At 49.7% G+C, this 25,094-nt stretch overlaps 1 protein-coding gene across 5 annotated transcripts in view; it reads left to right on the forward strand.

Annotated features, from left to right (window-relative positions):
* The window catches only part of IKZF1 (IKAROS family zinc finger 1), a 91,615-nt gene that overhangs the window by 48,226 nt on the left and 18,295 nt on the right, over positions 1 to 25,094 (forward strand). For 3 of the 5 annotated variants that reach the window (XM_082473262.1, XM_082473264.1, XM_082473263.1), the window contains 2 exons: positions 18,597 to 18,857; positions 24,477 to 24,644. In XM_082473262.1, the coding sequence (XP_082329388.1) occupies positions 18,597 to 18,857; positions 24,477 to 24,644 (429 nt within the window). The remainder of the gene's footprint in view (positions 1 to 18,596; positions 18,858 to 24,476; positions 24,645 to 25,094) is intronic. The other 2 variants (XM_082473265.1, XM_082473266.1) reach the window with 1 other exon arrangement.

Consider the following 25,094-nt stretch of genomic DNA (forward strand, 5'->3'; position numbering starts at 1 on the left):
CAATATGACACGCGGGCTGCGGTGTCACAATCGAGCTCCTGGGCCTGCCTCCTGGAGGCTTCGGGATGAGGCGGGAGGAGGAGGCATGGAGAGGGGAGAAGACAGAATGCAGAAGTGCTGGCGGCGCCAGCATGCTTTTCCTCTAAAGCCTGGAGTTTCCCACCCGCCGAGGCTGCGGAAGCCTGCGGCTGCCATTTCTGCTCAGGGAGCCGGGGGCACCCAGGAGCCCCTTCCCGAGTCAGAGCCTCCTTGGCCCCGGCCACCGCCGGCTCCCAGCTTGCCTGTCTGACTGTCTGTCTGTCTGTCTGTCTGTGGGCTGTCTCCTCCGCGTCCCCTCTGCCCAGCCCCCCACCGCAGCCCCTCCATCCCGACGCCTAACCCAGGCCCCCCAGCGCGGCCCCCTGAGCAGGGCCTCACCTCAGCTTCCGGGAGCCTCCAGAGCCCAGCCCTTCCCCGCTGCACCCCGTGGTCTGGAGGGCCTCCGCCACGCACGCGGCTGCCCTGTGCGTCCGCTGGGGACGCCTTGTTCCCGCTTCTCGTTCTGAACGTGATCCTTCTGGGAGACCAGGCCCCGTGCCACTCGGCCGGCTCCAAGCAGGGGGCTCCCTGGTGCTGGGCCCCTGAGGCGGGGGGGCCTCTCTCCCGCTGCCCCTCTTAGACTTCTCCTTCCTGCCGTCAGAGACCCTCCTGCCCTCCCTCGGGGCTTCCCACCACACTCTGCAAGGCCTCAGTGTAAACCGCCCCCGAATGCTAGGTGCCCGGGCGCGTTCAGGGCCTTCTTCATAAACTCCTTCACTGCCGGCCCCGGGGGTCTTCAGAGGCCAGAGCAGCCCTGGTGGGACCCAGAGGAAGACGGTGAATTGTTTCCAGAGTGATAACCCCCTGAACTCAGGCACCAGGGCTCAGTCTGCTTTCCCGTCAGACGGGCGTGGGCTGATCAGGTGAGCTGCAGGTAGCAGACGTCCCTGGGGGATGGGGGGTGGGGACTGGCTCCCAGTCCCCACCGGCAGCCCTGGGCAGGTCAGGCGGCCTGTCTGAGCCTATTTCTCCATTTGTAAAGTGGGATCGTGGTTTCCTCATGGGACAGCTTCAAAAAGGATAGAAACGGGTGCCCAGAAAGCGTTTTGCACAGTAGCTGGTAGCACACCCAGACGGGAGGGGACAGTTCAGGCCGGCAGCCCTGCCCTAGGTGGTGCACGCTGGGTGCAGCTTGGATTTTAAACGGGAAGAACACATGACCTAAACTGGTCCTTTTCACACGTTTCTCAGTAAATGGTTTTGAATCATAGAGCTGGCGGGGTGGGGGGGGGGGCGGGGGAAAGGGAGGAGGAACCTTCCTCATTTCAAAGAAATGTTGCCCGAGGGAAGGCTAGGACTTTTTGAGAGACCCTAGTCCTAAGAAACGGCTGAAACCTACTGGGAAAAGTGTGATGTTTCAGGTTCTTGCCGAGAGATGTGAGATGTTGGCTGAAGTGCCGGGATGCGGGGCTGCTGAGTAATGAGTGAGTCCCTTCACAGGGTGTGGGGTGTCTGTGCCCTGTGACTGCTGGGCCCTCGCCCTCCGAGGGTCTGCACCCCTGAGCCAGCCTTGTGTGCTGGTGTCACATCTGAGGGGACCCAGCCTGAGGCCGGGTGACGCTCTGCGTCCCGGAGCTTCTCGAAGGTGGAGGGAGCACAGGAGGACTTCTTTCCCCAAATCCGTCTCCAGCGCCCTCCCTGGACCACATCCCAGAGCTTTACAGGGAGGGTGGATATACTGACATCGCATTTGTCAGGCACGTAAATAATGAGAGGGCTGAGAGAAGAGAGAGGAAGAGCGGGAAAGCTTTAGAGTTCCGTAAGAGAAGAACTATACAGTGCAGAGTGTGCAGGCTTATTTTATCCAGGTTCGCAGTAAGTCCACACTAGACGCTGAAGAGCTTGCGGCGGCCACATCTCTGGCCCGTGTCTCCCCCTGTGTGAGTTTACTGTCAAGATGTAGGGTTCCTCACCCAGGAATCTCTCCAGGATGGTTCCTAGCTAAGAAACGGAGGGAGAAGGGCCCTCACCGTGACTTCTGGGTACGGTGGAGATGCCTCTGACCACGGGGCTGGGCGGGAGTGGGAGGGAGGGGGCCCGTCTGTGCCCTGGGGCACTGTCCTTCGAGTGTGAGGGTCAGCATGGCAGACTGGCTGTCTACCTTCGAGGCTGTTTCTCTGAGCTGCCTTTGTAAATAACATGAGCAGGAAGGGCGGTCTTTGCCACTGACGCGCACACACACGTGCATAGACACGCACGTGCACACACGCACACACACGTGTGAGCCTGGTGCACAGGCCAGGGGCACCCACCCCACCGCGTGTCAATCCCGGCCGCTTGCCCAGCCTCGGCCCTGTCCCCCTGCAGATGCCCACGTGCTTGCAGACCCGAGGTGCCTCCTACTTTCTGCCCCTCCCTCCTCCATCCGGGCCCCTCGCCTGGCCTCACCTCACCCCCAGCTGCTGCCCGACAGCATGCTTTTGGGCGGAGCACAGGAAGAGATGGGAAAGGCAGGCTGAGGGCTTGTCTCCACCCTGGGCCGCAGGGCACGAGCCGCCTGAGCAGCCTCTCCTTACAGACCCGCGCCCTTGAAGACAGCGCGTTGCCGCTCCCCCGGGCTCGGGACAGCGGGGCAGCGGGCAGAGCTGTTCTTCCGGACCCACCTCCCGCTGCTGAGTCACCTCTTGCTTGGAATTCTGGCAGGGACCCCTCTGAGCTTCTGGAAGGGAGGGACGGCAGGGGACCCGCCCTCCGTGTGTCCCGGGGGAGATTACTTTATCTCCGGCCTCCCCGAAGCACGGCCTGGGCTCCTGGGATCTGTGGGGCTTGACACGGTGCCAACTGCGGGGATGGGAGGGAATGGCCTGGAGGGTCTGCAGAGCCGGAGGGGGCCCTCCCTTCACCCCTCTGCCGACAGAGCAGCCCGTCCTGTACCTCCTCCGTGTGGCAGAGGTGCACACAGCAACCGTGCTTCAGGGGTCAGGCATATCTAACCGACGAAACATCGCCTTCAGCCTTCACTGCTTCATTTCGCGCTGGCAGCGACATCCAGCCCGCTGCTGTAGTAAGAATGTGCCCCGGGAAAACCACAACTGAAACACGCACAGTGTTTACAGTCACATCAGCTAAAGCGCCTGCGGGTCCCCCCTGCTGACGCCGCAACGGCCAAGAGCTGTCCATCCCCGCCCCTCCTGGCCATGTGGCCAGGGATCCAGTCACCCCTCGCCTGGCCTCCTCCCGTCCTCACGGGGCCTTGACGCTGAGAGGTGGCCCCGTGCACCTGTGCTGGCCCCGCCCACTCGCCCCGCCCACTCGCCCGCGTGCGGCCTGAGCAAACTCTCCCTCCCTTACGGATTCGGCCTGTCTGATCCGGTATAAATTCCCCTCACCGGAACAAGATTTGGAATGGAAAAGAAAAACAAAATAAAATTCAAGGTTTCACCTACGTCCAGGCCCTCACGCTATTTCAACCCCCCCAGGTCCATGGTGAGACTTTTATGGCTTCTCCTCCAGCCATCTGAATTTCCTTCAGCCCTTATTTATTGCCTGAAAACGTCCCTTCCCTTCTCTCGTTTTAAAGCTTGAGCTAAGCTCTCTCACTCTGTTCTTATTATGTTTCCGTGTTCTCCTTTTCATGGGTTTCTTTAGATTATAGGCGTTGGAGGCGAATTTTAGAAATTTCGTCTTGGTATTTCTGTATACTTGCTATCTTTGAATAGGCAAATACTATTTTTACCAATAAAAAGGTATTTTTTCTTTAAAAAAAAAAGAAAAAGCAAGAAGGACATAACATTCTGAAAATATCCCTAAATCTATTCTTTAACCTGTTGAATGTTTCACCCTAAATTGCAGTAAACTCTATCTAAGAGGGTGGGTAGGGGGCGATTCCAAAGGACACCAAAGCAATGATTTCAAAGACAGTCCCATAAACAGAATCATCATTTTTGAACCTGTTTGCTCAGGTGTGCTCTTCAGAAGAAGAGTCTTTGCTTATCCACGTTTCCCTTTCTAAATTATAGGTTTATCAATCAGAGCTTTCCCGTGCTATTTAGTTCACTGTGAACACTTAAAATTGTACTAATGGAATGTAAACAGAAATAGGGCTAGTCCCCAGCGGGTCTCCTCCACGGAGAGGATCAGAAGTTGGTTTGTCTCCGGCAACTCATCAGGCTGTTGGTTAGTTCCGTGCGTTGTCTGCTCTGGACGGCAGACCCAACAGTTGTCGTGGGAAGGAACGCCAAGTTGACTTTGACCATTTTGTTGCTTTCCACTTGAAACAACCAAAACTGTCCCACGACCTGGCCATCAGCTGGAAACCCTGTAAGAGTGAGTGAAGGCCTTAAAAGGTCACCCCAGCCCCATTCCCACGTGGAGGTGAGGACCTGCCAGGGTGTTCGGGGTGGGAGGGAAGCCTGCCTAGACTTGGGTTTCCGGGTGCCAAGGACATGGTCCCCGAGGGTGTCTGTCTTTCCTAGGCCCCGTCATGGTCTTGCAAAGCACCAGCCCTGTTGTTTATCCCGTGTATTAAAAACTTGGTCAGTGCTAGTCGGCTGTAGCTAAACCCTTCAGCCTGGAGTCTTTGTTGATGAGAAGATAGGTGTTATCATTGGTCCTGGTTATCTGCCCATGGCTTTCCACTGAGAAGAGGGCCGGCTGAGGAGCAGGGCCTTATAAGCATTACCGTGCATCTGCACATGGACCCGACAGAATAGACACGATGATTCCCGTTCTGTGGGTGAGGAAACCGGGGCTCAGGGCAGCTGGTGCCTGACCGAGGCCGCGTCACCTGGGGGGACAAAGCCAAGCGTCCAGCCCTTCAGCCCCTGCACCCTGCTCTCCAACAGCGCCCCTCCTTCCCAGAAGTTGACACAGCTCCAGGTTCGGGGACGTCTGGGACGTGATGTGACACAGGCAGGAGTAGCCAGAGGAGCCATTTGAACAGAAAGACTGGGCCCATGTGCTCGGTTCTCTAAACTGAAGTCAAGTCCAGCACTTTCCCTGAGACTCACTCGACCTAAAGGCACCCACTTCCTTGGGAGCCACACTCAGACCTAAGAAGTGCAGTGCTTTCTGCCTCATACTTTGCAGTTCCTCCTGGAATGTGTATGGGTTTCTGAAAATGTCCAGGTCGGATGGTTGTCTCCAAAAATAAGGAGTTTGCTGATTCAATGACCCTGTGATGAACCCCTCATGTTCTAGGTCTTGTGCAGGAGGAGAGGAAATGAGAGAAGGGAGCAAAGTGCCCGTAGCCTTTTATCTGATCACGGAATTGGGCTCCAGACACACCAGCTTCCAGAACTGGGCGGGAATCCCAAGAGCTCTGGAGTGGAGATGGCGCAGGCTGTCGTACCGAGAGAGAGGGTGGGTTCTGACCGGTTGTCGAAAGGGTGGGAGAGCAGAGGGGCCCCTCGGGGGGCGGAGAGGCATTGCTAGCTGAGCAGGTCGGGGGGACGAGACCTGAGGCGGGTGGCCCTGACATCTGCACAGGACACAGATCTGCTCGGACGAGGAGGACGTCTCCATACCGGCTGCAAGGCGTTTACAAATGAGTGCAGCTGGTGGTTTGGTTTTTCTTGCATTTTTCCTGCAGGTTGATCCGTTAGGTTGTCTGAGTAGCATTACCAGCTGGGAGGGTCATGGTCATTGCTGACCAGTCCTAGAGGGATTTGGCCCAGGACTTGGGGGTTTTGTTTCATCACAACAGTGCAGCCCAGTGGAAACTCTGGACGTAGGTGCCCTGATAAAGGCAGCCTGTGGATGAGGATCTCAGGGTGATGGGCAGCGCGGATTGGAAGCGGAGGCTGAAGGCGGGGTCCCCAGGGTGCAGGTCATCCCCATCCCTGTGCCGGGCAGTGGGCAGGAAGCCCTGGCAGGATGTGGGGCGGGGTGGGGGTGGGGGGGCGCCCTGCGGGGCAAGGCAGCGGCTTCACGCGTGTGCTGGCTGCCATGTGACTGGAAAAGAGTCGGAGAGACAGAACTCAGAGAGATATTGGCCGTGGAAGGCCAGGGGTGGGAGTGAGGCCATGTGGCCAGATGAGAGGACCACTGACACGTGGGACGGGAGGAGGAGAGCTGGGTCTGGAGAAAGACCTTGAGTCTGGATTAGGGACGGAGCCCAGGAGAAGCCTGCAGTCAGGGGGCGCTGGCACATCGCTGCTTCCTGAGTCCATGCAGGACACAGGGCTGAATAGACGCCGGGCCCGGAAGGCTAGAGGAAGGATCTGGAGCGGGAAGCGGGATGTAGCAAGAGGAGCCGCTTGGGAGTCGCTCAGCTTAGGTGTGAGGCCTCAGCCAATGCTCGTGGGCTCAGTGTGCAGGGTCAGACTAGCTTCCTCTTCTGTCAGTCTGGAAGGACACCCCCTTCCTGGCGTGAGTGGTCAGGAAATGTCAGCATTCTCTTCCCCAGCAAGACACAGAGTCCCCTAACATAGAGGATGGTCTGAGGACAAATATGCACCCCAGAAACGTCTGGGTGTGGCAGAATCTCAAGAGAATCTGGATCTGGTACCTATGCAGAATGTAACCAGCTCTCTAGTAGGAGCATGGCCTTGGGGTTTTGGCTCTGGGGGGGAGGTCCCTGGTCCTCTCCTTTGCCCACTGGCCCACTCGGGGACCCTGTCGCTAGGGCGGGGACAGGGTGAGGATGCCTTTCCCTGAAATGCTAGATCTGCAGGTATTGCAAAGGTCACTGCAAACCATACTTACACAAGTTAATAAGAGACTGATGATCTGGCTGTGACCAACAGGCTAATATGATTTAAAGAATATATTAAAAGTCACATGACTGCACATTTCTAAATTCTCCTAAATACGAATCTGAATGTGTTTACACTGAAATCGTCAGAGTCTTTTTTTGACTTGGAAGTGGACAGCCTTCCTCTCTCCCAGTTTGAAAATCCCAAGTATGTTTTCATCTCTCCTGAAGGTTCCAGCAGTGTGAGAAGTATATAATTATATTCTTTATGATTTACACAACTAAAGGCAAACTGAAGAGTGTGGTTTTGGGGCCTTTCACCTTTTTCCCAGAATGGTCATCAATTGGCACTCTGAATAGGGTTCCGAATCTGAGGCACTCCCAGCATTTTATACAAAAATGTTCGTGACAACTTGGGGAATAAAAATTCCTAGCAAACGAGCTCAATTTGCTCTTGGTTACAAGAATGTATTTCCTGAAATTTAGGAAACTTAAAAGGTTCATTAAATCTGTTTGTATCTGCACCTTTTTATGAAACAAGAGTGTGAAATGTGGGGTGAAATCTACTAGGGAAACGAAGACAAGGCTGAGTGTCCAGGAGGCATCACTTCTGCCCCCATGGCGAGGCTTCTAGGACCAGCCGGGACTGTGATCAGAGACACGTCAGGTCTGCACCTGTAACACAGCGCCCCAGGTGCCTGGGGAGAAAGGTGGTGTGGCTGAGTTTTCACACTCACCAGACACGTGGACACCATCAGAGTGCAGGGCCCTCGGGTCAGCAGTCCAGAGAGAGCAAGAGACTCCGGGCCACCATGCCCACTTTGCATGCTCACTGCCCGTGGGCAAGGGGGCCGGGTGGCCGTGCAGAGGGCAGCAAGGGGAGGGGGGCAAACTTTCCACACCACTCACTGGTCATCATTTTGTTGTGTGGGGAATTCTTTTTTTTTTAGTAAAGGTATTTATTCTTTATTTTATCATTTTTAAGTGAACTACAGTTGATTTACGATATTGTATTTGTTTCAGGTGTACAGCACAGAGATTCAGTATTTTTTTTTTAAAGTCATTCTTTTATTTATTTATTTATTTATTTATTTATGGCTCTGTTGGGTCTTCATTTCTGTGCGACGGCTTTCTCTAGTTGCGGCAAGTGGGGGCCACTCTTCATCGCGGTGCGTGGGCCTCTCACTGTCGCGGCCTCTCTTGCTGCGGAACACAGGCTCCAGACGCGCAGGCTCAGTAGTTGTGGCTCACGGGCCTAGTCGCTCCGCGGCATGTGGGATCTTCCCAGACCGGGGCTCGAACCTGTGTGCCCTGCATTGGCAGACAGATTCTCAACCACTGTGCCACCAGGGAAGCCCAGAGATTCGGTATTTTTATACTCCATTAAAAGTTATGACAAAATAATGGCTATAATTCCCTGCGCTACACAATACATCCTTGTTGCTCATCTATTTTGTTTTATTTTTATTTTTATATTGGAGTAGAGGTGGTTTACAATGTTGTGGTAGTTTCAGGTGTGCAGCGTAGTGAATCAGCTCTACAGATACATACATCTATTCTTTTTCAGATTCTTTCCCCACAAGGGTCATTACAGAATATTGAGCAGAGTTCCCTGTGCTCTACAGTAGGTCCTTGTTGGTTATCTATTTTATACACAGTGGTGTGTGCCTGGTGATCTTGCAGGGGATTCTGTAGGTAAATGCGCTGTAGCTCTCATGCGTGGTGAGCGTGTGTGCAGCTGCGGTAACGTTCACGCGGTCCAGTGCCTCTCCAGCATCGTAAGGGAGAGAGCACAGCTCCCAGAACCCCTTCCGGCAAGGAGAGTGTGTGTCTGGAGTACTGACTCTATGCGTCAATTACATATGGTCTCAGATTCACCTGTGTCCCTGCTAACCACCAAGAGGATAAACTCCAGAGCTTCCTGGAAGCCCCAGCCTCCTCCCTGGTGACCTAATGATAGTTCCTGCCTTGAAGGATCTCGTGGGGACAAAAGGCAGCTTGTGGAAAGAGCTTGTAAGTCCCTGGTGTTTACAGAGCTCCTGGTGAATGCCTTCCCCGAGGCACTGGACCGACGAGAGTAAAATGGGACGAGATGGGACGAGACGGGACGGCGGGGCAGGATAGGGTGAGTTTTCACGGTTCCCTGCTGTGCATCATTTCCCCACAGGGAGTGAGGAGCTCTCCTTTTCCTGGACTCAGAAGTAGGTACCTGCAGGAACGTGTATGGTAGCTGAGCAAGAGTGAATTCTTATCAGTTCAGCTTTCCTTGGGGAAAGCACAACAACTTTATAGCTACAGCTGTTTTGTTTTTTAACCTTTTTGTAATTTGAAGGGAATCAAATCTTTAGGACAACAACTTTCAACTTCATTTGAATTATAATAAGCAAAGAACTGATGCTCTTGAAAAATGATTAACATTCAGTGTCCGACGATATGCTGTAATATTATTTATATTCAAAGGTAATGGGTGAAATGGAAAGCATTCTGACAGAATTCCATACTTTAAGGCTTACGCTCGGATCACCCAGGATCTGTGCAAGTGTACGTCTTCTCCTGGTGAGGCAGCTTTTAGATGAATGCTATTCATCATCACGCATGGCCTGTAGCTGAAGGGGCACCAGGAAGTTCACTTTCAAATCACGTCACGCCCAAGCCCCCTATCAGCAATCTCAGCCATATCTCAGGGAATTGGGGCAGTGACATCATTTAATCAGGGAACTTTATATTACGTCATGTGTTGTGATGTTCCTGATTTTAAAAGGTAATGCTTACCTTTCAAAACATCTTGACCTTTTCTCCCTTATCTGAGATGGTAGCACCCCCATGACACAGAGCCACTGAGGTACCAAAAGTCGATACAAAGGGTTAGAACTCAGTGAAGACGATAGAATTGCAAAGGTCACTGTGAAGTCAGCATCCCGTGGTTGACTGTCTGCAGACCATGGAGCACAGGTGCAGCCAGGTGGACCACCTGATGACAGCTCTGCTGGGTGGGACACAGGTGGTGACTGTTAGATTCGGATGCTCAAGGAACAAAAGGAATAGAGGAAGACTAAGGGTTTGTTAGGAAATAATTAAGGTAGCGACTTCAAGGAATAGCTTTGGAAGTGTCTACCAAACTGTTTCCCCATTATCCCAGTATTTTACTAAATTTTTCATGAGGAAAAGAAAGGGAGGGTCTGTGGTCAGATAAGTTTGGAAAACACTGGTCTAAGCAAACTTCAGTAGGTCTGTTTCCTGCAGGAAACTCTGCTAATTCAGTAGTTCAGCAACACGTTTAATTTAGCAGCTACTCTGTATGCATAACTCAGACAGTTACTGGGGGTCACTCCAGCAGAGAAAACTGTGTGTGTGTGTGTGTGTGTGTGTGTGTGTGTGTGTGTGTGTGTGTGTGAGAGAGAGAGAGAGAGAGAGATGTGCGGTATCTATTAAGTTTCAAGATACAGGCACACACTGAAAAGCTATGACCTACAAAACCAAACAAACTTGACGATTTGAGGTGGTGATTGTATTCATGAGGGCAGCTGATAAGGAATACCCACAGAAATTGGTAGCTCGTTTTGAGGTAGAAAACACGAATTTCTCCCCACTCAGTGTGCTGCATGAACATTTTCTAATTTTCTGTGAACACTTTCTAAGAAAAAGCTGAAGAACATTTGCAATGCAGTCAGCCCATTAAGAGTCACACTGCTTTTGTGAAGATAAGCACTTTCCCAGGAGACGCTTGGCTGTGATGCTGAGATCTTGGACCTGTTTATACCAACTCCCCAAAAGGGTTTCTCAGCAGAGAAAGTTCTAGAATGTTCTAGGTTGCGGCCCCTAAGATGTTCAACACACCAGACGTTGCTCTGCAGTGCCTGTGTGATATAGTGCCATGAGCTCCGACCTCTGGGAAGTGGGGTCCTCTTTCTGAGTAAGCACTGTGTTACGGTGTCAGCCCTCTGTCTGAGGGCTAACAGTACCAGATTAGTAACTAAATAATGGTTTTGAGTAATATTACTTTCCTTTTAAAAAATAATGCTTTCTTTTAAACTCTTACTCTGTCTCTCAGATGGTGTTACAGCCCAGCTTTCTTTTTGCCTTCTCTATTGCAGTTGCTTATGGGGCTGACGGCTTTAGGGATTTTCATGCAATAATTCCCAATTCTTTCTCTCGTAAGTATACACTTTGCTTCTAGAAAATGGTAACGTGTATTCATTTCATACTCAGTTTCCATAGTGTAAATGTTGTGAATGCATCTTTTTTCATCACCTTCCTTCATACTTGAAAAAATGAGATAAACTAAATATCAATCACGCTGTTTATTAAACATCTATCATTGAGAACATCTCTTACACACTGAGGTATGTATGCCTGGTTTTAGACTGTTGGATATACTATGGAGCATGCTTTTTGTGGTGGCAATGCAGTAATAGTAAGGGTAGAAGTAACAATAGTATCAACAGAATTGTTACCCTACTAATGCTGTTAAACAGCTTTGTTACGAATGTTACGACTATCTCCTCTTTGTTGAGTATGACGATAAAGGCCAGACTTTCTGTCACCGTTAAATAACCCATCATACTTTCAAGATACTTTTTACAGTTTTGTAGGATGGAGAAGGATACATACTGTCCTTCTGTTGCTCTGAAGTATTAATTTCAGAACCGAGAGGAGAAAAATTGCAGGGCTTCAAGGCCGTTAGTCCGTGGTCCTCGCTTCCTGAGCAGACACACTGAGTGCTTTTGCGTGCGGGACGCTCCTGATCTGAGCTGTCAAACCAAACACAGATGTTAATTTCATTTTTCTTTTTTATGTATTGAGAGATGATGAATGATAAATATATTTGGGCAACATCCCTGAAGGAGTATTTTAAGGAGTGGAAAGTGCTTTTTAAAAATGTCCAGAGAGCTGAATATTCAAAGTGGTACAAGTTCGTTGCCCCCATAGGACTTAAGTCTTCAGAGCCTGTATTAGTAAATTATCTAATATTAAAGCAACATCAGAAGACAGGCCATGCTTGTTAATACTGTAACAATTATTAATATAGGCTGTAATCTAAAAGGTGTCAGTAGCAGTTAAAGATAGGTTTCTGACATCCTAGTTATCAAAAACTCTTTGGTACCTAAAGGGTTTAGCAGTATCAACCTAAGGATATCCCTTTTCTCATAACCTACATTGACTGCTTTTCCAGTATAGAGAACGGACTTGAGGACGAGGGGAGGGGGAAGGGTAAGCTGGGACGAAGTGAGAGAGTGGCATGGACATATATATACTACCAAATGTAAAATTGATAGCTAGTGGGAAGCAGCCACATAGCACAGGGAGATCAGCTCCGTGCTTTGTGACCACCTAGGGGGTGGGATAGGGAGGGTGGGAGGGAGACGCAAGAGGGAGGAGATATGGGATGTATGTATACATATAGCTGGTTCACTTTGTTATACAGCAGAAACTAACACAACATTGTAAAGCAATTATACTACTATAAAGATGTTTAAAAAAGTTATAGAGATCTTTCTCTTACTAATGTTCCTTTGAATTAACTTTAATAGCTTGACATTTATTTCTGTGAGATCTATATGCATATATATATAAATGTGTGTATGTGCATATATATGTATATGTGTGCTGGTATGATTATATAAAACGTTATACTAGGACAGATAACTAATATAATTTCAAGATGAACAATCACATTGTTGAAATATTAAAAACTCAAAAGCACTTAAGAGTAAGATAATGCATTCTAAGATGTGTTTTCATTAAATCTGAGGAAGGTTTAGGCTCGAGCATATTGTAATATTGGAGCAGATCCTTTGGTGAAGACTTCAGTATGTAAAAAATTGCTACCTATACAACACTTGGAGATACTGTAAGATAGATGATACATGTTTCAATACACTTCCTGTCTATATATTTATACAGTTGGGTTCACAAGGTATTAGTATCTCTCTCTTCCTTCCCCACCCCCTCCCACGTACCCAAGTTGTAACTAAATGGCTGTTGACCTTGATGAAGTCTCCACCCAAACAGCAACCCAACTGTTCTGGGCCAACATCACCACCTAGTGGTCATAGTGGAAAATTGTCCTCCTCACTCATCTCTCTTTTTTTCCGTCTTGAAAATTAAAAACATAAACTGTTTGACCCCCCCTTTACCTCAGTTTGTGTCCCTTGTTACCTGAGGAAAATGTAAATATGCTTGTAACTCATTCTTTTTTTCATAATCTTCCTCTTTTGTCTCTCCCTGATTTCATTCCATTTAAAACCTAAAACATCAAATAAGGATAAACGTTTTCCTAATCATGCATCTTTGCAAGGGAAAAAAAAAAACCCTGCATTTTAAATGATATAAGTTATAATAAATGGTTTCAGTAACCTTAAAAATGCTTGAAAGTTTTCATAAATCCTTTAGAGGCAGCGCAAAAACTTCTACACATCTTCTCTGCATCTAAAATTTTCGTTTAATTACCGTCATTCAAGATATCTCTTAAATATTTTTATTCCATTTGATTTTTACTAGTCATCAGTTGCAGGAATATTTCTGTCTCCTGTTTCTTCATTTAAAATATTGAGCATTTTGAGCTTACCTGGCTTAAACTCATAGTGACAGCTTGGGGATATCTTTTCAATGGAAAAATGCTGTCTGAGTACCATTTACCTCACCAGGAAATATAAAGACACATTCGAAAGGAAGAAGAAGATGAAGGGGAAACAGAACCCCTTTGTGAGGCGGGGCTGCCAGTGTGCATTATTCCTGTGCGTTAAAAGGATTTGGTCATTCATGAGGCCGTACGATGCTTGGCAGGAGACCCAGGCCCCGATGACCCCGAGTTCCCTGGATTCTCTCATTGCTAAACTTGTCTAAGTGCTAAGGTTCAGGGGTCCAGGGTCAACTGGATCTGCCCTGTTACTAAACACATAGAAGGCCTCTGAAATACATAACAACGAAACTTTCATTTTCCTGAATTTTCAATTGCATCTGGGAAGGAAAGTGCCTTTTGGCTCAGGATTTGAAGGCACCCACTCTTCATGCAGCCACATTTATTAAATAATGACATTGGGGTCCCATCCATTAGCTCCCGGGGGTCAGTGGAAAGGCTGCAAGGTTAGGCCTGAGCCAGAGTGTTCTGGGGTCAAGAAACACAGAAGTCTCCTTTTCATGTTCTATATTTAATCACTTCCATTCAGCACCTTACTGAGTTTGACATTTTTCTAAGTGGTGGGAGGATGGAGTTAGAAGATATTTGTAAGTATAATCCCTGTATTCGAAGAGAGTATAACATTTCACAGAAGCAATACTGCGGCTAAGCAGTTTGGGGTCCAAGGAAACGGAGCCGATGAAGTGGTTTAGGAATTCAGAGGAGGGGAGGGACACAGAGACAGCCTCTGTGGGGTGGACCCCAGTACACTAAATGCAGGTTAGGGAGGACTGACCATTTCCTGGAATTGATGACGGGCGGGTCTGAAGAAAGAAAAGGACAGGGCTGGTCCTGTGGCGTTCTCAAGAGACGGATGCAGGAACCCTGCTTGTCCCTTTGGGTGGGCTCCGGGGTGTTTGCATGTGAACCTGCAGGAGATGGACAGCTTGAATACACTCCCAGCACCTGTTCCCAGTCTCCTCCTTCACTAGTTGGAGCAAAGGCTGGTGCCGCTGACTCTCGGCGGTTGGAGTTCACAATCACGGGCCCACCAGCACTCAGACCCGAGGGCCTTCCCGCACCAGCGCCCGCCCCTCCGGCGCCTTGACTGGGAGCCTGGCAGCCAGAGCCTGGCTATTGCCCTCTGCCCTCGGGCTGCTCAGAGGCCTCCCAGGGCGGGTGCCCCCCGTGGAGGGACCTCCGATGCCCCCTTTGCCGCTCCTCCTGCTTCCCCTCGTTCGGGAGCTCAGGGTGGGTGGCAGCAGCTCTGCTCTCAGCCGGAGGCTTGTGTCTCTGAGCCGAGCATGTCCAGGCCCCTCGATGTCCCCTAGGAATGGGCTTCAGCGTCCCCCGACTTCCTTCCTTCTGACCCTCTCCGGGCTGCACTCCCCCCATTTAAAGGAGGCGTCCGGCCTGGCTGGCTCAGGAGACTCTAGATGTCAATAACAGAGACCCCCCAAGACCGCAGCCTCTGCTGTCCTTTGCTCAGGCCACTTCACTAATCAAGCTCATCATCACCTAAAACCCCTGCAGCCATTTTCACATTTACCGAAGTGGTGAAGCCAAGACACCCCTGTCCGAGCTTGTGTTTCTAAAATGTGTATTCTACCTTGAGTGATGGATGTCTGTTAGATTTTGACCTTTGAGATCTGGTCTGTGTTTGCCATGTTTTAAGACAGTTCCGTGGCCTGATTTCCATCATCTACGACAATAATACGCATGTCGCCTGTATTTGCCTCCCCGTCAGACGAGAGGCCCCGTTTTCACAGACGCAGGGGTGGGGGTGCATCTCTGCCCCTCTTCCACGCAACCAGCACCCAGCCTGCATTTGTCCGCAAAGAGATGGGAACCTTCCCCCAGCACTGAGAGAAAATGCACACGTGCTTGAATCTGCTGAGCCCATGCTGACCTGTTGCCCTCTGGTTCTCACCTCCACTCCCAGCCCCTTCAGTCCCCCTTTCTCCCCTCTTACTTGCCACAGGTCTTTCCTGTCCCAGTCTGGCCTCAAATTCACCCCCAGAACTCTAGCACGCTTCCAGCTCTGCATCCCCGGCATCTGGCCTCCGTCTCGTGTGACTCAGTGCGTCTACCATTTGCTTACCTGGAGCGCTCTGTCCAGTTCCCATTGTTTACGCTGCCTTGACCTTGCCACCGTGATCCAGGGACCCCCAGTCTGGGGGTCTGCCTACCTTTTTTCTGAAAACCAGAACATCACAGGATACTGAATTTTCTTCTTCAAGTTTGGTCTCTTCTGGCACCAAACGCATCTACCTAAAATCGTACGAGGGGACCCACAGTGATCGGAGGGTGATTTAAAGTAAGCTCTCTTCAGCCTTTGGTTTTCGGCTCTGTGAACAGCACGCTCAGAGAAGCTGTCACATGGCAGCCGTCCCGCCTTCATGAACTGCTGTCAGCTGAGTGACTGGTGTCAAGGCTTCTGGCTTGAGGGCGTCTGTGACATTTAAGGTGACATCCGTCCCTCAGTTTTCATTCCCGCTGTCCTCATCCCATTCACTCCTGACGCGCTTTACCTGCTCTGCCAGCAGGCTGCCCGCGGGACCGGGACGTGTGTCCTGATGGCGGAAACCTCAGGTCGCCCGAAGCTCCCCTGCTGTCCTGCTCCTCTCCAGGAAGGGCCTGCACTTCATCATCGGCACAAGCCACAGGGCCACCAGAGGGTCACACAAACACCTGTCTTCTTAATGCAGAACAGGTGGGAGTCTGGGGCAAGTGTTAATAAGTCCTATACTGAGGTGTGTTTTGGAGAAAGCAAGAGTCAGTTCCATTGAGCGGGTTGCCTCTAAACTTATGACCTGGAGCTGAGGGCAGGAAGATCGGCGAAGGGAATTATGCCGACGCTTGTTCATCTGCATGGTTCCCTTCCTCCGTCCACAGGGTCCTTGGCCTGCGCCCTGGGTCCCAGCTCCGGGCGCTGGAGAACCTGCCACACCTACAGTCATTTGCCCCGCTGTGCTCTGAACTGGCCCCATCTCATTTTCAAAAGCCATGAGACAGATGATTAAAAATAGCCCTGGTGAAGAAGTGCAGAGGGCTTTGAGCATTCCGCAGCAGAACCCAGTGGGCAGGGAGGCCCTAGTGGTTAGTTTTGAGAACGTGATTCCAGAGGGCTCAGGGGTGAAGCACCTTCACATGATGGCACAGCTACCCTCCTTACCTGTCTCGTCTCCTGAGCTCGCCATGTCGGTAGGACTTGGTTCCCTGTCTCCAGCGGCTGGGAGAGGTCAGCAGGAGGCCACTGAGATGCAGGATGGTCCCGAATCTCTGCTCTCGGGACAGTCTTCTGTGATGCAAGGATGTGATGGGAAGAGATATCCCCTCACTTCTGGGGTCTCCAAGTCCACAGTGGGGGCGTGGCCCTTGTCCCAGCTCATTCGTTCCATCTGCTTATTTGTCTGCAAATCTTCTCTCCAAAGATCTGATGGGCAACCTGGGCAGTGTGGCGGTTAGGAGCGTGGGCGCTGGGGCCAGGCTGCCTGCAGTATCTCCCAGCTGTGTGACCTCAGGCAAGTTGCTCGACTTCTCTGTGCCTGGGCATCTTCAACTGTAAAATAGGATAACAGCACCTCACTTATAGGGCCGTTGTGAGGGTTACCCATTACAGGGCAGTTAAAGTGCCTGGCACGCGGTCCAGGTGCCGTGAACATTCCTGGGGAGCCCCCTCAAGGGGACGGCTCTATGGGAACGTGCTTTCATTTGCCAGGCCAGTCACTGGCCTAAGTTCACTTTACATCTCTTTACCCACTAAATCCTCTCAAAGCCCCTGCTGGGCTAGAGTGGATAGTTCCCGTTTTTACAGATGAGGATTGCCCAAGATCTCAGAGTTTATAAAGAGTGGAGCTGAGATTCCAGACAAGGAATTTTGATTCCAGAGTCTGAGCTCTGGACTTCCAAAATGTGTTGAGTCAAACGAACTTGGAGTGTTACTAGCACAGTTTTTCTCAGACTCGAGTGTACGTGGCAATCCCTTGGAGGCTCATGTGAAGAATGCCCAGGGCAGGGCCCACCCCCCAGAGTTTCTAGTTCAGTGGGTTCGGGTGGACCCAAGAGTCTGCTCTTCCAGCAAGTTCTCAGGAGATGCCGGTGCTGCTGGCCCAGGGACCACACTTGAGAACCACTGATGTACAACGTCGATCAAAGATTTTGTAGCCGTGGTTACTGTCGATCTCGTTGATTATTTTACTCGGCAGAACTTACCTACTTCCTCTTATTCATCTCTAGAGACTGTGAGGAACTTGAGGGCTTTCAGTGTAACTGAAGTTTCTCCCAGTCGTTACAATATTGGATTCAGCCATCCATCTTCAGTTGGTGTTTCAGAAGAATGCAAACCAAATGACTATTTTCTTTACCAAGAAAAATACATGAATGGCAGAAATAATGACTCTAAATGCGGAGTGGACAGTTGTTATTGTACTATTACCAGGAGCCCTTCACCCCCATGCACACACGAGTCTTACTTTCTGAAAAGCTAGTGCAGATCTGTTACGTTCACCATCCAGGCTGGTCAACCCTTCAGCAACGGGAAGAAACCTGAGAAATCATGGCATTACTTTAGGACACAGGTTTTATTTTCATCGTGGAATAAAAAGGGTTTAGAGTGATCACGTGCCGAAGAAACAAACAGACAAAACTCTCTCAGGAATCTTTGGTCAGCAATCTGAGCGCGTGTTTGCTGAGTTTTGTCTGCACGTTTATTAATACATGAACGAAGGAAAGGTAGCTTATGCTTATCCTTATGCTCAAGGGGACTTTTCCAGGCTAGATAAGTGCTTCTTAGGGGGTTTTGCCAAACATGGTCCCAAACCTCGGGGGGCTACGTGATCAGTACTCACCTTCTGGCGTGAGGGGTCTGCTGGCTCACAGGGTGTCGAACTTGGCCTCAGGTCACTCCAGAGGGGCCCAGGCTGTCACAGTGGACCCGGTGACCTTACCCTGCATAGAGGTCCCCCCACACACACACCCAGTCTAAAGCGAGAATTTATAAATTCCATGCATTTTCACCGTCTGCCCTTCGGACCTACAGAGAGGGCAGACAAGGGTCCCAAACCCGTGATGCTTGCCGCCATGTATCACAGCCCCCTGTGGGCCGGTGGGTCCAGAGCCCGGGCCACTGTCCCCTGGTGTCAGCCGCCCGGAACCTGTGTTTAGAAGGTGCCGCTCCCGCCGGGTTGTCTCTGCTGCTGTGCTCTTCTGTTCTGTTTTTGCGATGACACTGAGCGGCCCCCTGTGTTGTATTGTCTCTTTCAGCTGGTAATGTTAAAGTAGAGACTCAGAGTGATGAAGAGAATGGGCGTGCCTGTGAAGTGAATGGGGAAGAGTGTGCGGAGGACTTACGGATGCTCGATGCCTCCGGAGAGAAAATGAATGGCTCCCACGGTGTCCAAGGCAGCAAAGCTTTGTCAGGAGCTGGGGGCATTCGACTTCCTAACGGCAAACTAAAGTGTGATGTCTGTGGGATAATTTGCATCGGCCCCAATGTGCTCATGGTCCACAAAAGAAGCCACACTGGTAAGGCCTGGCGGAGTTCCTCCTTCGGCGGCCCGGAGGGGCCCACGGGGTGTCTCAGAGGACAGGGCCCTTCCCGGCTGAGGGTCCTGAGCGAGGCGTAGCCTCCCCATTCGGGAACAATATTCAGAAAAGGGCTTCCGAACATGCACCAATTCGATCCTATATATTAAAGCCATAAACAAAAAGGGAAAGGAAACAGGTATGCAAGTTCTGACGAGGACCTGAGAGCATACTCTCTAAATATTGGCGGTGGGGCTGTCAGGTAGCTCACCCTTAAAAAAACGAGACAAAGCAAGATAAGAGGAGACTGATACACTGAAATCTACTCCTCCAGTTTTCCACTGAGAAACCATGAGTCAAATATGCAGGTTGGGGGTATCCAAACTGACAAGGCTTGATTTTTAGAAACATTCGTTGAATGATGGAATAGCAGCAAAATTTAGTCTTTCAGAAAGAGTTCTGTTTGCAGATGGCTTATCCTCCAGCAGGTGACACTCCCACCAAGACGGTTTGGTTGCCACTAGTTTCTATCTCAAACTGGTAAAGAATTTAATACCCAAACCCCTGTCCTAGTGGACGGGGCAATGGAGGCTTTGGCAGTAGAAAACAGTATTCTGTGTCCAGAAATGAAGGGATGCAGACAATCTTGTGTCTGATGGCTGCACCCAGGCTCCTGACATGTTCTCACATTGGGGGCTGGAGGAATAGGGTCTCCGTTCTGCCCCGTCCACATCCCCCGGGGTGCACAGTCCTCGTGGGTGACCAGTCACGGGTGTCCCCACCAGGGCTGTCACCACAAATGGCACTAGACAGTCTTCAAAATAAAATGTTAACAGGTCACATCTTACCTAAACTGCATGCGTAAGGTGTCTTTTGAATTAAACAGAAACTTTACTCTTCTGCCTGAAAGGTGGAAACAACACAATAAATGTGCCAACTCCAGTGGTCACCGAAAGTTTGGACATAAAACATACCCTGAGCCGTTGCTGACCCGGTGGGTCGCATCTTAGGTCATCATAAAGCCAGCGTCTGCCCCTGTTCTCCACAAGAGGAGAAAAACGAGCCGATAAAAGCAGACTGAGGAGGTAGAGTGGGTTTTGTACGCTGGCTCAGGGAAGTCAGGAAGAAGATCGCAGCCTCCTGTAATTCTCCCCAGGGGCCCAACGCTTACCTGATTATCAAAACTGAAGCAGGAAATCAGAAAATTCATGGAGCAAAACAGCTGGGTTGTCAGGAAATGCGGACCTTTGTGGAGTTGTCATTTTTATATTTGAATCAGGCAGTTCCCAAAATAATTTGTTTGTCATACATCTGGAAAACTGTAAAATATGTTTATTTTCAATCAACATTCATTTTTGGTAAAAACTTAACTTCTACAATTTAGCAGACTTTGCTTTTCCTAATGTGCCTCTTAATCCTCCAATTATCCAGTGAAATGTCCCCGCCACATCCAGCCCCAAGGGAATCTCTCAGGAGAATAGTCAGGCTCCCCGCTTTGTAATGAGGTGGAAATTAACGTGAAGGTAGGTTACGTGGTGAGAGACCCTTCACAGGATACACCGGGACCCATATGAATTCATTCCTGATGGAGGAATAGACCTCGCAAATGAATTACTTTCCTGCTAATTCATGTAAAACCTGACTATACGGTGAAAGTTCTCTTCAATAAATATTTGATAACTGAATGAAATGCTGACATACTAAATGGCCAAAATATAATGACTGCCTGCCCTGATAAAAAGAATAATTGCATTTAATGAATAAACCCACCAAGTAGAGATATGCAGAGTAGACCGGCTGTTTGCTGCCCACTTCTGCCCACACTAGTGGCTACGGGCCAAGTAGGTGCCAACACGCAGAGTCTTTCGCTTACAGAACAAGTTCATTCCAGAAAGAGGGACATAGAGACCATCAGTTTTATGGTTCCTGCCTTGACTTTTATTTTAAAAAAAACAAAACAAGGAACTCTTGATTTGCTTTCATAATGCTTTTCCACTTTGCATAAATATAGTCATAGGTCGATATAGAAATAGTTTGGCCAAACTAGGTTCGAATAAATAGACATGCTAGAAGGTTTCCACTTTCCTGGAATCGGAGTGGAATGTATCAGAAAGACATGCTTTGCTAATCACCGACCCCGTCCTGAATTCTCTAACACGTCAAGTCCCCATAAATCACTGGGGTGTCCTGTGAAAACGCAGACTCTGGTCCAGACCCAGAGGACACTGGGAGCTGGAGCAGGGACCCAGAGCACCCGTAGGTGGTGGGACGTGCAGTTGATGGCGGGCCGGAAACAGTGCCATTTCAGGGGGCCCTTCGTCGGGGAGCCTGGGCTCCACCTAATGTCCCCCCAGAAGCCAGGACTTGCACCTGCCGTCACCGAGTGGGATGGGCGCACTGGGGTTTCCTTCTGGAGGACTGCAGCTGTCCGGGGCAATCTCCCACATCACCACCTCCAAGAGGCCCGGGCTGCCCTTGTATGAGTGGTCCATTGATGACACCATTTCACTTCCCCAGTTTTGCTGCTCAGTTTCATTTTTTTAAACTCAAGCGTCATAGTAACACTTTCCCACCAACCTCTGAGGGCTCACGGGAGAGTCAGAGGGAGGGTAGTGGTAGAGGAACGTGCAGTAATCTGATTCTAAATGATGGGATTTTTAACAGGAAGCATCAAGAAGAGTGTCTGAATTATGGTTATTCTGTCCGGCCCTGTGCCCACTCTGTTCCCAGCTATAAGGCGAAAAGGCAGAGTCACCGTGCTTTATAAACACGGCATGACACTGGGTACTGCTCCAAGGCACAGCTGCAATAAGCCCAAGCGAAACCTTGTAGTTCAGTGTATTTTTAAATTCACTTTCTTCTGATATAGGGTCAGAAATTTCATGATGTGGGCATCCGTGGAGACTTTCTTTTTTGCCCAATTGAGTTATGAAAAGGAGCTCAGACATTTCTTACAGGGAGTCTCTGAAATGACAGATTATAGAGTTACTGGGATTAAAAACTAAATTTTGAATTAATGATATGAAAGCCCTCATCCCAATTAAATAAAAGGGAATACAGCCTTGGAGGAACTTGGTCTAAGTTGGCTACCATCAGCCGTATACGTGCGGGGGCCAAGCGCTCACCAGCAGAAGTACACAGGTATCGTGGGCTGCCTTCTGTCGGCTAGCTCCGGGGCCCTGATCCCTTTCCTGCTAACACCTCCAGAGGGAAACCACCTTGAGCTGAACTCCGTGTTGTCACTTCAGGGAACGCTGTCTTCCAGGCCCCAGGCCCTGTGATACATATTCATGCCAGCACAGCAATCAGAAACAAATAGATTTCCAGGAAAGCTTGCCAGCAGGGTTAAGACACCAGGCCCAGCAGGATACACGAGAGCCGATGACTCAAATCAGAAGACAGATTGCACTCTCAAAGACACGGCCCCTGTCTTTCCTGCCTGCCCTGTTCTGCAGAAGGGACGCATGGCTGTGCGGATCTGTCCTTTCTCGCTCTGCTGATTGGCTGCCCTGCACAGACGCTGGCTGGATGGTGGGGTCCAAGCCGGCGTTCCCTCCAGCCTGTCCGACCTCAGGAGGAGCCCAGCAAGAACCTCGTCAGCACGGAGGGGACGCTTCACAATATGTGGGGTCACACTGAGGCACGCTGGTCACCAGGAGTGGCCCACATCCTTGTCACGAGCATTTTCAGAACAGCCAGCCTGAGGGTCCCCCTGCCAGAGCTAGTGGGTGGAAGCTTTTCCCCTGCGAGGTCGCCCTGGACTCTTCTTCCTTCTTTTGTCTGCTTAGAGTTAAGGACAGCAGCCACACACGTGTGTGTGTGCATGTGTGTGTGTGTGTGTGTGTGTGTGTGTGTGTGTGTGTGAAGGCTCAGAAGTGTTTCTAGTAGGTGATTAACAATCTCTATTGGACGCTCCTCGGGGCTCCCTGGCTATCAGCTATTTTAGTCTCATCCAGTGTGGCCTCCTAACTCAGAGATCTAGGTAGTTAGTTACTTTTATAATCACCTTCCCACCTGCTGGGCTTCCTCTGCTCAGCCAAGTCCAATCTAGATCGAGATTTGGGAAGATTCTGAATATATTCTGGTTAGTGTCAAGATTCCAAATGGTCTATAATTGAATATCACTGTAAATTAGTTTCAATGTTTCCAGTAGCACATCTGTCCTGCCCACTTAAAATTAAGAATGATGATAATCATGAAATTCAGAGGCCAATATAGACTTTTAAATTTAATCTGGTGTAGATTTTAAGAGTACCAGATATGCTTCTACTTAATCGCTTTTGCTAAGTGCTGTCTTGTTCACCAAAATCATGTGAGCCTATTGGGAAAATTGACTGTACATTTTAACACATTCTTCTTTCTGAAGAAAAAATTGTTAATAGGAAGTGCATTTTCATGGTATCTCAACACCAGATATTGTGGTCATACAGAGCTCTTCTTAAAAAAAAAAAGGAAAAAGAAGCATTTGTTTTTAAAAGAGCTTTAATGCTTACTTAAACATGACAAATATATCCCTCTTTTAATTGAGAGTTAAATAAAAATGTTCACCGATTTTAGATTCTGAGACCTATGACTACTCAATAGCATATTTCTTGAGTACAGATGCCTGTTTATTCCTTTGTTGGATTCAGAGTTTGGGGACATGAGCTGACACACAGCAGAGGGTCCAGTGGTTTTTTTGTTGTTTTTGTTTTTGTCACCACTCCAGCAGTGCCACCCCTGAAAGAATTCCTAATGACAACTAAATTGCACCTCTTAGGATATTTGTACTGAAAATATAACTGCCTTCTATGAATATGGATAGATCAATACTAGCTTCCAGGTTGTAGGATTGTGAGGAAAGCAAAAAGCCAGAAACCTCAGTGCAGGTCAGATTTTGAGGCAGCACCACGGGGAGATTCGGGACTTTTCTTTGGACGGTGCAGACCTTCCCTCCAGTTTCTCAACTTCTCATTTTATTCAATCTTTCTCTTTCTCTCTCTCTCTCTCTCCCACCCTCACACTCTGTCTGTCTCTTTCCTGATTTGCCTGCATAGGGACAGACAGGTAATGGAGAAGAAATTGAAAGGGAAAATACAGGGAAAATGTAAATGAAAAGAAGTTATTATAACTGTTATAATGAAGTGCCTTTCATTTAAATATAAGAATGTAACGCTGAAATGAACTTGTGATCCTGAAATGCATTTTTAATGAGTTTCCTTTTTATTTTGCTGCTTCAGTGGCATATTTTAAAGACCCTTTGAAAAAAGCCACATTAAAAGCCCCACCAAATGCCACAACACGCAAAATTGGATATTGGTTTATTCCAAAACTGCTGATCAGGAAGAGTGGCTCTTCATCACAAAATGTTGCAGTCACTTTATTTAAATGAGTTTGAATTTGCATTGTGATGTGCCATTCTGATTTAGGGGAAAAAAAATTAGATTTTCAGATCAAATTGACCCAAGCAGTGAAGCGTTAAGGAACTGGCAGGTTGAGTCTGAAAGCCTCATGTTCTATCAAACCTGCAGCCGGTGGAAGTCACCGGGCCCGCGGGAAACAACTTTCTCGCCACGTCCTCCCCTCGTCCCGTCCCAGCACTGAGTCCCGCTCTCACCGGCTCCCTTCTCGTCCCCGCAGGAGAGCGGCCTTTCCAGTGCAACCAGTGTGGGGCCTCCTTCACGCAGAAGGGCAACCTGCTCCGGCACATCAAGCTTCACTCGGGCGAGAAGCCCTTCAAGTGCCACCTCTGCAACTACGCATGTCGCCGGCGGGACGCCCTCACCGGCCACCTGAGGACGCACTCTGGTAGGTCCTCCGGGCGCAGGCGGGGCTCGGCTTGGGGACTGCCTGGCATCCTCTCAGGGATGCCCTGCTCCCAGGACACCGCTCCCTCGGGCATCGGCTGCACCTGATGGAGACAGCAGTGCCCTCCCCTATGTGCTCTGATTTCCCAACGGACCGGAGGAAATGGGTGGGGAAACTTAACGCACACACGCGTGTGCATGCGTGCACACACACGCATGCACACGTGTCATCTTAGGTAGAGTATTTCAAAAGAGGCCTCCTCGTTCCCTGGTGTCAGGTAAGTGGGTTTCTCTTTTAAAGGATTTCGCCAGCTCGTACTTGTCCTGAGTGTGCTGCTAACGCCCCCAGGTTTCCAGATACGTCTCTCAGTGTTGACTGTTAAGTCACCCTCGCTACTGTTTCACGCCGAGCGTTTCGGGGGTCATCATGGGGCTAGTTTTCTTCGCAAAG

This window comes from Balaenoptera physalus (assembly GCF_965194825.1).
Source record: "Balaenoptera physalus genome assembly, chromosome: 8".
Taxonomy (NCBI): domain Eukaryota; kingdom Metazoa; phylum Chordata; class Mammalia; order Artiodactyla; family Balaenopteridae; genus Balaenoptera; species Balaenoptera physalus.